General features: G+C 37.9%; 2 protein-coding genes across 3 annotated transcripts; one reads left to right on the top strand and one right to left on the bottom strand.

The window, feature by feature from the left end:
- The first annotated feature begins 1735 nt into the window (after window positions 1-1735).
- On the top strand, window positions 1736-7893 carry LOC114185127 (kinesin-like protein KIN-5D). Of its 2 annotated transcripts, XM_085673891.1 has the most exons (23): window positions 1742-1830; window positions 1905-2207; window positions 2320-2449; window positions 2753-2908; window positions 2997-3473; window positions 3769-3866; window positions 3956-4112; window positions 4213-4282; window positions 4447-4523; window positions 4606-4659; window positions 4748-4828; window positions 4919-5030; window positions 5218-5304; window positions 5392-5567; window positions 5653-5814; window positions 5888-5995; window positions 6068-6226; window positions 6337-6420; window positions 6514-6719; window positions 6811-6912; window positions 6999-7108; window positions 7200-7351; window positions 7455-7893. In XM_085673891.1, exons 2-23 carry the CDS (start codon window positions 2032-2034, stop codon window positions 7674-7676), a joined length of 3156 nt encoding a protein of 1051 aa, XP_085530017.1. In that variant the 5' UTR covers window positions 1742-1830; window positions 1905-2031; the 3' UTR covers window positions 7677-7893. The 2 variants fall into 2 exon arrangements, with proteins under 2 accessions (XP_027928461.1, XP_085530017.1); XM_028072660.2 differs by having other exon boundaries at window positions 1736-2207.
- Window positions 7894-9647: 1754 nt separating this feature from the next.
- Window positions 9648-15204, bottom strand: LOC114185398 (nuclear factor kappa-B-binding-like protein). Its single transcript, XM_028073101.2, has 3 exons — window positions 14785-15204; window positions 10336-14599; window positions 9648-10064 (listed from the first exon to the last, which is right to left on the bottom strand). The coding sequence occupies exon 2, from the start codon at window positions 14503-14505 to the stop codon at window positions 10348-10350; it is 4158 nt and encodes a 1385-aa protein (XP_027928902.1). The 5' UTR covers window positions 14506-14599; window positions 14785-15204; the 3' UTR covers window positions 9648-10064; window positions 10336-10347.
- Window positions 15205-15314: the final 110 nt, after the last annotated feature.

Below are 15314 nucleotides of genomic sequence, written 5' to 3'. Positions count from 1 at the left end.
GAGTCATTTTCGGGATAAACAACGTTGCAGGCCGTGTTTTTCTTTTGTAGGATGCAGGCCATGATAATGTCAAGTTAGACTGTTACAATAAGGGGTGACAGTTGTTCGATAAGCATTAATTTCATTCATAAATTAAAGTATTATAAAGTGAAATCAATAAACTAAGTAATATTTATTACTGAATAAATAATAAATAAAATTGTATACATTCTTAAATCATCTATTTAATATACCGAGACAACTAAAAATATATAGAAAAGTATTTAGTGTGCATTTACCAGTTTAGTTGTGCCCATGTTTTCGAGAAAGGGAAAGGGTAGGATAAAAGGGAAGCCATAATTGTGATTTGTTTGGACGATGATTTACTTTGAAACATAGTCTGAACATTGTGAATGAAAGAAACATCTTTTTCTTTAAATTTTTATCTAAATTTTCAAATGATGTGCTAGCTAGACACAAAAATCTTAGTGATTGATATGAATTTGGTGTGAAGCAACAAAATTAGAAGGAAGTATAAGAAACGAAAAGAAGAAAAAAGGAATGGAAGATGGAATCACATAAACCAAATGGCATGTGACTCACTCTATCAAGTGGGGCAACTTGTATCACTACTATACCTCAATACTAACCCCACTCTGTCTTTTCTTTCCTCACTCACCAAACTTCCTTCTCCCTCTAACATTTTTCACTTTATCTATGCATTCAAAGACAACATTTCAACATTATCAATTACTTAATTATATTTTACTACATTATCTCACGTTAATTAAAGATAAAATCAAATTCATACTACATAAACAAGTATAATATATCATTCTATAAATTTGTTATTCCACTTACTATAAAAAACATCAATAATATTTATAAATATATGACTAAGTATAGACTTCACCTTCCATTGATTCTTAACTTTCATATTGCTATAATTAATGAAGTGAATTAAATATATGAGGTGCAAAGAGGATCAATACTTGAATAATGCACCATATTACTTTCAGTAGTGGAAAGGGTTAATAATTTAGTTTCCTACTGCTACTTTTTTACACTTTAATTTGGTCCTTCGTGTAACAAGTGTATCAGTTACATTGAAAATGAATGTTTTATGGTCTATAATATTATGTTTGAAATCGGATACTTTCTCTTCAATTTTGAAAAATAATCACTGGGTAATTTAATTTCCTTGTAAGCAACCAATCATGCAGTGGGTCCATGCGCATGTCGCGTGCTTTCCTCCTCAGTGATAGGAACATTTTTTGTAGAATCATATCATAATACTAATAATAACTTCACGCAATAAGCGCAAGAAAAACCTACTTCTAAAACACTGATTAAGGGACCTACTTCTTCTTAAAGCAATTGTAATCCCCAATCTAAGCGCACTTACAAAATAATTAGAAAGAGAAATTTGTAATTCAAAAAAATTCAAAAGAAAATGTTAATAATTTTTCTCTCCTCTTTATAACGGTCGGATGATATGATACCAGAAACGTCCCACATAGACGCCGTCATCCCCACTCTTCCCCCCGGTAACTTTCCGTCACTTATTTTCAAACGCCCCTTAACGGTCTTCAAATTCAATTTCCATTTTCCTTTTTTTAATATAAATAGTTTACTTTTGTTTAATTACACCACTTTTTTTTTTTTTTTTTTACTCCCAAAATAGATACTCTCTCTTGATACTATCAGATATATACATTAAGCATTAAAAAAATAGTAAGAAATATCTTAAAGGCATTGGTTGTGTTGTGTGTTATGTGAACAGTCTTTGACTCCACGATTTCTCACGTGAAGTTCCGTTTGAAACAGAACACACTAGAAGGCCGGCACACTGTAAGTTCCGATTTCAACTCCGCAGCAGATTACACTTCCTTCTCGATCCGCACATTTCACTCTTCTCTTCGCAGCCTCACTCTCACACATTCACTATTCCGTCTCGCGGATCGCACCGGAAATCGCACGAAGCGAAAGGACGCCGGGAGAAGTGTTTCACTGATCGCGATTCGCCGCGCCGATTTAGAAGGTGGAATTGCAATGGAGGCGCAGCAGAGAAGGGGAGGAGGCGGAATGATACCGTTGTCGCCGTCGCAGACGCCGCGTTCCAGCGATAAGCCGGTGCGAGATCTGCGATCTGCGGATTCGAATTCCAACAGTCACAACAAGTATGATAAGGACAAAGGCGTCAATGTGCAGGTCCTCGTACGGTGTAGGTGAGTTTGACTCGCTCTAACTCGGCGCCGACTCGGTCATTGAGCTTGTTTAGCGTTTTACGACTCCGAGAGTGAAAAATGAAATAAAATGGAATCGATGTCGTTTTTGTAGGCCGTTGAGTGAAGATGAAATGAGGCTGCACACGCCGGTTGTAATATCGTGTAACGAAGGTAGACGGGAGGTTTCAGCTGTTCAGAGCATCGCCAACAAACAGATCGACAGAACCTTCGCGTTTGACAAGGTTTTCTGCGTTTTTCTTTTTTCTTTAGTTATTGTTATGTTCTTTGAATTGAAGATAAGAAAGTGTTGTTGTAAATTGAATGGCTTATGAATTGAAGGCTCGAGTTAGGAGAGAGAATTTCATTAAATGTACTTTCAGATTTCCATAAGACAACAACGTTCAGGAATTAAATTTTGATTTTGAAGTTCTTTAATTATTGTGACATTATTATGCTCCTACTCTCTTATCAATCGTAATCATGATTCATGATATGGATAAGATTCTACCGTGCGATTATACTGATTTTGGTTTATTTTGGCGTAGGTGTTTGGTCCTAACTCTCAACAGAAAGAACTGTATGAGCAGGCCGTGTCTCCTATTGTGTATGAAGTGCTCGAGGGTTATAACTGCACTATTTTTGCGTATGGACAGACCGGGACAGGGAAGACTTACACAATGGAAGGAGGTGGAAGAAAGAAGGTTATTCATGTCACCTAATAAACTCTATGTTATTTTCTCATTGATTTGTATTGAAATCTGTTTCTTTCTTTGTTGCTTGATTCTGCAGAATGGTGAATTTCCGAGTGATGCTGGTGTCATCCCGAGAGCCGTGAAACAGATTTTTGATATATTGGAAGCTCAAAATGCTGAGTATAACATGAAAGTAACGTTTCTAGAGCTTTACAACGAGGAAATAACTGATCTTTTGGCCCCTGAGGAGACAACAAAATTTATAGATGACAAGTCTAGGAAACCAATTGCTCTAATGGAGGACGGGAAGGGGGGTGTTTTTGTTAGGGGTTTGGAAGAAGAGATTGTTTGCACTGCAAATGAAATTTACAAGATATTGGAAAAGGGTTCTGCAAAGAGGCGTACAGCTGAGACTCTTCTCAACAAACAAAGCAGTCGTTCTCACTCCATATTTTCTATCACAATTCACATTAAGGAATGCACGCCAGAGGGGGAGGAAATGATTAAATGTGGGAAGCTAAATCTTGTGGATCTTGCAGGCTCTGAGAATATTTCACGATCTGGTGCGAGAGAGGTACAGATGATTAAATGTTGGCACATGCATATAAATGGTAAAAATGTGAAAAACTCCTTATTTGGCATACTTCATGCGAGATAACTTATTGTTGTCAGGATGTAAGAATATTGATAATGTCATAATTGTGTTAATATTGCTTCACTGTATATCTGAAGTTGAATTACCATTTGGGCCTTGTCTATTTATTTAGTGTTTTTCACTGCTGGCATCACCTCTGCCTCTTCGTTCTATGGCATTTGTCTGAAAAATCATAAATTTGGAGCTTCACTATGAAAAAACAAAATACTTGCAGAGTAGAGCAAGGGAGGCTGGGGAGATTAATAAAAGCTTGCTTACACTTGGTAGAGTGATTAATGCTCTAGTTGAGCACTCAGGTCATGTTCCATATAGGTATGAGTAACTGCAACTTTTCTAGTCAAATCTCTTTCATTTTTTGATTATTTTTGGTTTTATTATTAAGATATATCTTACTATATCAGGGATAGCAAATTAACCAGATTGTTGAGGGATTCCTTGGGTGGTAAAACCAAAACATGCATTATTGCAACAATATCACCTTCCATTCACTGTCTGGAAGAAACCCTTAGTACCTTGGATTATGCACACCGTGCAAAAAATATCAAGAACAAACCAGAGGTGATCTTTTATAGTTGCTCCTTCGTTTTTTATCAACCTTTTGCTCCTTTTAGCAGGCAGCAGATAATTTCTAATAGTTTAACGTTGATTGTTTTTTCAGATTAATCAGAAAATGATGAAATCTGCAATGATTAAGGATTTGTATTCTGAAATTGACAGACTAAAACAAGGTTGTTGACTGTTCCATATTAATGTAGCTTATGTCTCTTTGTTTTTTCTTTGTGCTCTTTTTCTCTAAATAGAGAAATAGTCTGCTGGTTGTTTCTCTCTCTTTCTTTCCCTATCTGACGGTTCAGTGCTGAAATGTAATGTTTTTTCTTTCTATGTTAAACAGAGGTGTATGCAGCAAGAGAGAAGAATGGAATCTATATACCACGTGATCGCTACCTTCATGAAGAAGCAGAAAAGAAGGTTTCCTTATAAGTGTTTAAATATGAATTCTGTTATAATTCTGGAAACATTCCTAATCTTAAATTTTTACTATGTTTTCTAGGCAATGGCTGAGAAGATAGAACGCATGGAACTAGACGGAGAGTCTAAGGATAAGGTATATGCCATTATTAATTACACTACCACATTTGTTATGTCTATTGATTACTTAGCTTTTGAAGCATGAACTGGCCATATGTGTGTAGCAATTGATGGAGCTTCAAGAACTCTACAATGCTCAGCAACTTTTGACTGCTGAATTAAGTATTAAACTTGAGAAAACTGAGGTAAAAGTGACTGTGCTTAACTGCATTCTTTAGTTCTGGACTTTTTATCTAATCAAGAATTGAACTTACTTCTGACATCTGTATTTTCAGAAAAGTCTAGAAGAAACTGAGCAGTCGCTGTTTGATCTTGAGGAGAGGCACAAACAAGCAAATGCAACAATTAAGGAAAAGGAATTTTTGATATCAAATCTCCTAAAATCTGGTTAGTAATTGTGCCACTTGTGTTCTTTACGTTTTCTGGGTTGGTTCAAAATGCTACTTGTTTCATGCCTTCAGTCATAGTTCCAATCTTTCAATACACGTGTAGAGCATTAGTTGAATATTGTTACACGTGTAGAGCATTATACTTCCAATCTTTTGATTTTAACAACTTTTCATGCCTTCTCCAGAGAAAGAACTTGTGGAGCGTGCTATTGAACTACGAGCAGAGCTTGAGAATGCTGCATCAGATGTGTCAAACCTGTTTTCTAAAATTGGTGAGTACGATTCTCTAGTGGTTTTCTAAAATTGGAGAAGCATGTGGTTCTGACATCAGGGATGAAATTGCCTTTTCCAACCTTCAGAACGGAAGGATAGAATTGAAGAGGGAAATAGAATACTTATCCAGAAATTCCAGTCTCAGTTAGCTCAACAACTTGAAGTTTTGCACAAGACAGTTTCAGCTTCAGTAATGCATCAAGAGCAGCAACTGAAGGACATGGATGAAGATATGCAGTCTTTTGTATCAATGAAAGCAAAGGTGGGTTAACAAAGGATGCACTTGTATTCATTTGCTAAACTTCAGTTTTCAGATTTATGAATTTCATTTTGGTATGATTTTGAAGGCTACTGAAGATCTTAGAGAACGAGTAGGAAAGTTGAAAAACATGTATGGTTCTGGTATCAAAGCTCTGGATGATTTAGCTGAGGAGCTTAAAGTAAATAACCAGTTAACTTACGATGATCTGAAATCTGAAGTAGCCAAGCATTCATCTGCCTTGGAGGATGTAAGTTGTCTTTGACCTTAAAGTTGATTAATTAAGATTTCTGGCCCTTTTTAACTTAAGTTATGTGGTTCAGCTTTTTAAAGGAATTGCCTTAGAAGCTGATTCGTTACTAAATGATCTTCAAAGTAGTCTTCACAAGCAAGAGGCCAATTTAACAGCTTATGCTCGTCAACAACAAGAGGTTTGTTATTTTTAGTTTTTTGACTGAATTTCTGTGACAGAGATCCTGAATTTTCTGCTATTTTTAATTCAGGCGCATGCTAGAGCAGTAGAGACTACACGTGCGGTTTCTAAAATAACGGTGAAATTTTTTGAGACAATAGACAGGCATGCATCTAGTCTGACGCAAATTGTGGAAGAAGCACAATTTGTAAATGATCAGAAATTGGGTGAACTTGAGAAGAAGTTTGAGGTGATTGCAGCACCTTCTTTTCTGAGAATTGCTTAAAGCATGGTTTGATATGGTTTACACTCATTTTCTTTTCCAACCTTTGATGATTCTCATTCTTTGCTGGGTCTTAGGAGTGTACTGCCTATGAAGAAAAACAACTATTGGAGAAAGTGGCAGAAATGCTAGCAAGTTCAAATGCAAGAAAGAAACAATTGGTAACCTTTGCTTTTTAAACATGCTAAATTTACCTGTTAGGACGTCCACGAGTACTTACAATGAAACGTCTCTTTTGATATTTTTCATGCCAGGTTCAAATGGCAGTCAATGATCTTCGAGAAAGTGCAAACTGTAGAACCAGTAAACTGCGGCAAGAAGCATTAACCATGCAGGATTCCACTTCTTCTGTGAAGACAGAATGGAGAGTTCATATGGAAAAAACAGAATCCAACTATCAGGAAGATACATCTGCTGTAGAACATGGGAAGAAAGACCTTGTGGAGGTTCTTCAAATCTGGTATGTATGAGCTAGCAGAATGCATATTGTATTTCCAGTCTACAATTCTCTTCTATTTAGCGATTCCTGTACTGAACAAAAACTACTGCAGCCTCAACAAGGCAAAAGTAGGTTCACAACAATGGAGAAAAGCTCAAGAGTCTTTGCTTGGTCTGGAGAAGAGAAATGCTGCTTCTGTGGATACTATTGTTAGGTAGGTCTTGTATTCCCCAATAAAAATGTAAACAGTCAAAAGACAACACATTTTTCTAACCTATTTTGACATTGCTATATGGCCAGGGGAGGAATTGAAGCTAATCAAACTCTACGTTCTCGTTTCTCAAGTGCCGTGACAACTACACTTGAAGATGCAGGAATAGCAAACAAAGATATTAACTCATCCATTGATCGTCAGTATTTTGCGTTATTAATGCATCATCATTGTTGCCTAGGTTTAGATAATACCATAAATGTCATCTGACAAGTTAAAAACACTTGCAGATTCGTTGCAACTTGATCATGAAGCTTGTGGGAATCTGAACTCTATGATTATTCCTTGCTGTGGTGATTTGAGAGAACTGAAGGGTGGTCATTACGACAAAATTGTAGAGATAACTGAACATGCAGGGGAATGTCTTCTCAACGAATACGTGGTAAGAAAGAGACTTAAGGACCCAAGTATAGTATGTTTTAGCATCGACAATATTCACTGGTTACTTCTTTCTAATTTTTCATGTTTAAATAACTGCCATACAGGTCGATGAACCATCTTGTTCAACACCAAGAAAGAGACTCTTCAATTTGCCTAGTGTTTCTTCCATAGAAGAACTAAGAACCCCATCGTTTGAGGAGTTGTTGAGGGCATTCTGGGATGCAAGATCTCCAAAACATGCAAATGGAGATGTTAAACACCTCGGGGCATATGAAGCCGCTCAATCAGTGAGAGATTCCAGAGTTCCTCTTACTGCTATTAACTAGGGACAGTCGGAATTCTGTAAATAGCATATTGTTCAGATGTAATTGCATACAAATATATATTCATTTATTTTATTTTTTGAAAAATAGATGAAAAAGGAAAAAAAAAGAAGCCGGAATATGTAAAAGGTTACCCTTTTCTACAGTAACCTATGTCATTCATGTCATTTTGAGATTGGTACGCACTACATTAATATGATTTTTGGGGGTGTTTGTATTAGTTTTTGACATTGGCACACCGATGGATTTTGTAATAAATTAGTAGTGGGAGACACGCAGTACACAAGAGTACGCTGAGACAAAGCAGGATAAGATGAGCATGAGGGTAACATTTCATATGTGGGTGCCTAAACAGATAAGGGAATTTGCTTTGGTGGTTGGCCTAAATAGGGTTTTTGTCAGGAATGAGAGACAAAAACCAAAGCTAGGGCTTGTACAGGCTGGTAACATGTGACCAAATAATTCTCTTCATAATTGAGTGTACGGTCAAGGGAACAACTAACTGTCCAAGGTTGTGTTGGGTTTGGTACAGATAACTGGGTCCCAGATTATGCCTGTCTGTGAAAAAGCTGCAGCTTCTGGTTGGAATACTCTGTACCTTTTGTTTCAGGTTAACAAACTCCACGTTACCTTACCAAGGTCTACCACAGTTAGTAGTAGCTGTTTGTTTTTAGGCATCTTGTGTTCATTCTGTTTGTGGTCAGTTAGGAGAAGACTTTTTGCTGGAAAGAGTAAAACTTCTTTGGTTAATCTTTATGTTACGGAAAAATTAATTTCTATCTACGGATTAGGAAATATTTTTATGAAACACTGATTAGCCCTTTTTTAACACTCCATAGAACTTTAGTATATATACTTTTCTATACCTCTGTTTTTCTTTTTTAACACTCGTTCATTTGACAGGTGTGGTAATCAACTAAACTAATTGGTGTGAGAATTATACACGGACAGCATATTCACTTATATTTTGAGGCATCGTCAAATATGCTTAGGTAAACTATTGTCAAATATTGACTTATATTTAATTTGTAATTGATATTAATGTTATTTAACACTTAATGTTCCTTTACATATACACGATGGCGTCCTTCTCGTCATCCTTCTTATTAGAGCCTCACATTCTTTTCACTAGAGCTTAACACTTCACGTCAAATACCCGCAAAAAAACTAGTTATGATTGCTTGCTTCCCTATAAATGCGTCTCCTATCTTTCAATAAATAAATAAAGTTATTAATAATAAATTAATATAAAAAACGTTATTTTCTTAAAACAATCTCTTTTTCTTTTCAGTTTCAATTACTTCCTGACCCTCTATCTTTTATCATTACCACTTACACACTAGAGAAAACAAAAGATTAGTATAAATAACTTCTTTCGAGTGACGAGTAGCTTGATTTCTCCTTATATTATATACAAAATAAAAAAAACATAATGTTGTGGCAACTATTTAGCTTCTCAAATTCGATAAGAATTGTTTTTCGTTTGTAAATTACCATACAGGTCAACGTTTTAAAATTAATTGTAATCAGAAGCCCATGATAATTCAACTATACATTAAACTTAGATCTAAGCAAAACATGTTCTACAAACTAAAGCATCCGTACCTTTAATAAAAATAATGATATTTTGATCATTTTTTTTAATCACTTTTAATTCATCACTCCAATCACTTTTCAATTATCTATTTTAATTTTCTTCAGTTATCTATTTTAATTTTTTGTAATATTATGATATAATGATTTAATAATAATTAAAATAATAAATTAAAAATAAATCAAAATATCATTCATACAGTTGAATTTGTGAACAACCTAACACGAAAAGTTATTATCCCGCCATCTCTACTTGGTAATTTGAACGGCATAGAAACTATTTACATTCATATGGACACCTGAGTGCAAATACCAGTGTTATATTCAATATGTGAATCTCAAGACAAAATCATCCAAGCAATGAAAATACGAATCAAGCAATGAGAAATAACGTCTTATGTTTTCGATCTGAGTGTAATTAATATTTTGTCCTGTTCATTTTGATGAACAGATTTATTGGATGTTCTGACATCATGTCTTAATTGAGTCATATCTACAGATAAAATAAGAATACTGCGATGCAATACAACAACGCCACATCGCGCTCCTTGATCCATCACACAAGAAGCTAACTTTAAATCATTAGAAATTTAAACCCAAAAGGTATTATTTATGGGGGATGTAAAGCCGTTAAAAGCATCCAACTAACCTAACCAATTCTACGATCTTCAACAAGATCACATTCTATTCTATTTCTTTGCTATCAAATCAATATACAAAGATACTGTGCCTGCATTATATACAAGCAACAGTGCTACAGCCAGGATGACCGAACTCAAGTGCCGGAGGACCAAAAGCCTGCACAAAGAAAAAGGCATAGATGGATGAATATTTGAGGAAAAAATTGAATATCCTTTATGTAACAAAAAATACCAAGAAACCGTATTCTATTTCAATTTTATTTCTCTCAACCAACCCAATAAACATCTCTAATGTCTTTTATCTTTAAGAATAACTAATGTCTCAGTGTGCCATAGACAAGGGAGTTATGATATTTCAGAAAACAAGTAGCCAAAAGGCAAAGAGGAATATACAACCAAAATAATGTCAAAACGAGGTAAACAATTACCTGTATAATTCTTCACAACAAGCTTGCACTTAATAGTCCAACAGGCCTTTCTCTACCAAAGGATTCATCATCAAAATCTTCGTTTGTTGAGTTTTCTTGGCATAATTCTCGAGTAGGATTTAAACCAAGAGACTCCCAGGCCATTGAATTACCATCGCAAGCGTTGCCTTCTTCAGAAGCAAGATTGACATCAACATGGGCCTCTTCATTCAGCCTTGCATCGGCAGACAAAAGTTCCATTCCCTTATCATCATCAGTGCATGGTGGTGGATCCACATTGAGATCTGAGCACAAATCATATCCACTTTGTTCCGCAATCCCTTGACAAGCGACAGTTACTGTTCCTTGATCAGATTGATCTGCGGTATCCTTTTTCTGCCTCTTCCATTTCTTTGTGGATGAAGTCCCATCATCCTCAAAATCTTCTTCTTCTCTTTCTCTATGCAAGTAAACCCATAATTTCCTTTCCCCATCAAATTGTACGCAAGGATCACGTTCATAATGCAATCTATCCAAGGCTCCACTAACTACTTGGTTAATTTGAGCATCAGAAACATCTTCAACAATGTATTGAGAATCTCGAATCAAAGTACAAACATCTGCTCTAGTGCCAATACTTCCAGGTAACCTAGCTGCTGCATCTCTTACAAGGCAAAGAATTGTGACATGGGGTGGGCGATCACGTTTCAACATAAAATGGTCTCGGGCTTTTGATGTTGGCTTACCACCACCTCTTTTCAAAGGTGCCACAATAGATTTTTTACCATCAGCTGCTGTATAGGAAAATGCTCTGTCGGGAATCGAGTACCTAAGAACCTCCTCCTTACGAAAATAAGCCCTAACTTCCTCTGAACTAGGGCTTATGGTGTTGAGACTCTTTTGAGCCCTCAGATCCCTAAACCTTTCCTTCTCATCAAGGTTGACTTGCATCAATGCCAAAGGTGGAGCTGGAAGACTTCCTATTTGTTGAAGAGTTTCCTGACCACATTTCAACCAATTGGCAAAGGAATCAACCAACTTGACAAGCATCTTATGAGGAAGACCCCAAGCTTCGGGAGAAGTCACCTCCTCAATGGTATCATGGTCAGCTGAATTATGAATAACTGGGCCAGTCCATGACCAACTTTTGGAAGATTTTTCATAAACAGCTAAGACCTTCCAACCCTTTGCTCCCAAGGGTGCTGTTTTTGAAGAAAATATCTTCAGAACCCCTCTGACCAAATCCTGAAGTGGTTCTTGTGTCTCGAGAATGCAGGGATCACCAGGATTTGATCTCACACGATTAACAATCTCCTGAACAGTAAGAGACAGCATGCTCAGAGGGTCACCAGACTCACCATTGGCATCAATCTTATTGTTAGAAAGATCACCGTTCGCAGTGCCTTCCTGTGCTTTGTTCAGTTCTTCTCTAGGTTTCCCAACTTCTAGACTGTCTTCAGCATGTGGACTAATCATTGCCAGGCGAACTGCTGAAAGAAGATGTACGATAGAAAACGAAAATCCAGTATGCACTGTTGGTGTGATCAAAGTGAATGTCTTTTTCTGTGGCTTGGTTTCCTGTTCTCTCTCTGCTGTCCCCATATCAGTAAGACGCAAATCAGAATTATCCATTTCTGAACTAATCCTCTCAACCTCTATTTTTTTCTTTGATTTTCTTTTTGAGTATGTCAAATCATCTGTTAGGGTGTTTGACAGAAAATTGCCATCTTCATCTCTTCCACCAATATCTACATCATCCTTTATTTTTCGCTTCTTTGATGCTGAGTTGCAACCAAGCAATGGTGCCTCAGATCGCTCATTTTGATCACCCTTATATGAAGCAACATATTTCTGTCCTTTTCTTCCATGCCTACTTTGTCCAACTTCATTACTATCCACAACCAACCGTCTTTCAAATGAGTCATCCTCATCACCAACATAATCGTGCAAATATTTAGATCTCACAATGGAATGATCGAGGTCGGTTCTTCCTTTTTTCTTTCGCTCAGCTGCATATGGATTTGATGAGGGCATGTCAAACCTTCCAATAGGATCCCCTCGTATACGGCCATTTTTGCCTGCTTTGTATGCCTGCCTCCAATCATCATCACCATCATCAAGCATGTCTGATCCTAAGGGATAGCTCTCTTCAATAAATTTACCAGCCTGTTTATGAAAAGGGCCGCCGTTGCGTATTTCACCCTTCTTCTTTGCTTTAGAAAGGTAATTATCTACACCATGCATCTGCCCCCGCTCTGTAAAGCCACCCTTCTTTTTGAAGGGTGCTACTACATTTGGCTTCAAATCTGTAACAAATTTGGCCTTCTTATCTAGGTGAGACTTCAACAATTTTGAGCGAGAGCCAGCAGCAGTACCCACCATGTAAGCATATTTGCTGTGTAACAAAGGAGTGTCATCCTCCTCGTCACCCAACTGTTCTGATGAGTCTGATTCAGTCTCTTCACTTCTTAAAAGCATCTGGTTACCCCTCAAAGGCATTGTCTCTTTACCTCCATTCTGCATAGAAGCCCCCCTGATCTTCTCCTGCAATGATTTTGCCCTGAAGTCAGATGATAGAAGTCTATCATTAACCTGTGGGGAGGATGATCTGAAAGGAGTGTAACTAAGATCAGGAGACTCTCTCCCTGCTTTCCATTTCTTGCCCTTTTGATACCAATCATCATATTTAAATGAAGAATCCATACCAAATTCCTGTCCCGGTGTTTCATTGCTACCAAAAAGTTCATCATAATCTCCTGAGTCAACTGTACTGCCTTTAAGTGGTAACTGTGAACTCCTAAATCTGGACTTTGCCTGTTCACTACCAACAAACTGTTGAACATTTTCTGGATACTTAGCATTTCTAGAATATTCATACAAACCTCTCTTAGAAGATGGCTTTGCAGGGAAGACTTTTAAATCAGAAGTTTGGTGGGCATTTCTAGTGTATCCATGCAGATCAGTCCTTGAAGACAGAGACAGACCCATCAAATTGTCAGTATCCATCTCATCACCTCTCAGAAGGTCATGCCTCTTTCCCATTTTCCGGAAACTAGATTTTTCAATCATGTTGCTACGTAATAAATTGCGATCTTGAAGGGCAGTTGGTCCATGTGACATCTCCTCATTGTTGTCACCATTCCACTGCGGATCTCTCATCCTGAGCATTGACCCTGAATCATAACCAGCTGACTTGTTCTGATGAGAAAGAGCAGAAGTTGAACCATTTACACCAGGGTTCACATCCAAAGCATGGTAGGGAGAAGATATGCGACCACTTGGGTCCTTGACTGAAGGTGGCTTTGAACCAGCCAACTTGAGTATGCCTTTTGGGTTTTGCTTCCCAAACTTCTCTTGTTCAACAGCAGCTGACCGCACTCGTGGATGGATATCTGAACCAGAACCCACCCCATGAAAAGGATAGCGACTCATTTTCTGTGAAATTTTCCTATCCTTGTTTTTCCTGTTCCATATACCTTCACCAGACTCCTCATCTGAAGATTCAACTTCCAAATCTTCCTTCTCGTACATCAAACTCTTTTGACTTCTCATAATGTTCAGGACACGGAGCCTTTCTTCAATACTGTATCCCCTACAGTTAAGCCAAGCATCTCTTATCTGACAAAGATTGCTGACCATGTTGTTCTGATGCTTCCTCAACAGATGATAGTGTCGTCGCTTCTGAAAAGAATTCATGCCCTCCCTGTAAAGCGCAACTCTCGGCTCACATAAGCCACCCTTCAACATGTCAAACAACTTCTTAATGGGACTCCCAAAATGCAAGTTACAACCAGTGAAAACATCTTTCAAGGTCCGCACAAAAGTCTCTTGATCCATGTCAGGAAGATACTTAGCAAGTTCAAACCTCTCCTCCTCACTCAAGAAGTCATTCCACACATCCACCGACAGCACATCTTCAAGGCCAGTAAGATCGTACAGTTCCAACGGAATGCTGCAAGTCTGGTTCCCAATCTGACAAAACTCCGCCCCAGTCTCACCCAATTCCAGCAAATCAAAATCATCAGACCCCGCCCCAGAGTCAGCATCATCAAACTCATCGTCGTCGTCCGATTCCACGGCAGAGTTACGCCGCCGAATCACCTCTTCGTCACTGGACATACTTTCCCTACTTCGAGGAGAACACTCGGAATCAAGCCTGGACACCTTAAAGCTGTTCTTCTCAATTGCCATGAAACATAACACCACAGTGCCGCCAAAAACGCGTTCACGAACCGACCCAAATTCAAAAACTCGAACCCCCGACGGACAAATCTCAATCAAAACCCTAACAATCGCAATACCACAAATTCAAAAACAAAAAACAATAGACCAGTCTCGACTTTTCCAAAACAATAACACCACCAATAACAACAACAATCAAACGACAAACACATTTGAGAGAACCTAAATTAGAAACAATAATCACGGAACATGATAAGCAATGAAACACGAGGGCGAGGGACAAAATACCTGAATCGCGATAGAAGAAGCGCGGGAGGATAAATTGAGGCAGAGGCGGAGACATGGTGGGAAACGGAAGAGGAAAAGGGAAGGTTGCGCAGTGCGATATCGAAGAATGGCTTTTGGAAACCCTAAAATTGTTATATAGTGAGAAGAAGGGGAAGACAGAGGAAGGTGGAGAAGGTACGAAGAAGACGTAGATGACGTGGACGGAGATGAGCCGTGTGATTGAGAGATTGATGATGGGGCTGCGAAAAGACCAAAATCTCCCACCGCACCAAACAGGGATGAACGCAACTCAACGCAGAGAAAGAGGCCGCACCAAGAAAAAGTGACTCAGTGAATGAGTTACAAAAAATAAAAGGTTTGGTTTAGTTTTTGGTTCGGTTTAGGAGATAGAAAGAGAAAGAGAGAGAGTATGTGTGTAAGAGAAGATGACTGAGTGAGTGAGTCAGCGAGCCAAGGAACCAGGTAGACCGTTGTATTGTGTTGTGTGTGTGAATGAGTTGCCACTCTATCATGGGCCCACGCCACTCCAA

This window comes from Vigna unguiculata, chromosome 5 (assembly GCF_037176805.1).
Source record: "Vigna unguiculata cultivar grain cowpea cultivar isolate G323 ecotype 2 chromosome 5, ASM3717680v1, whole genome shotgun sequence".
Taxonomy (NCBI): Eukaryota; Viridiplantae; Streptophyta; class Magnoliopsida; order Fabales; family Fabaceae; genus Vigna; species Vigna unguiculata.
The sequence above is the reverse complement of the archived record's forward strand: the minus strand, read 5'-3'. Positions and strand labels throughout refer to the sequence as shown.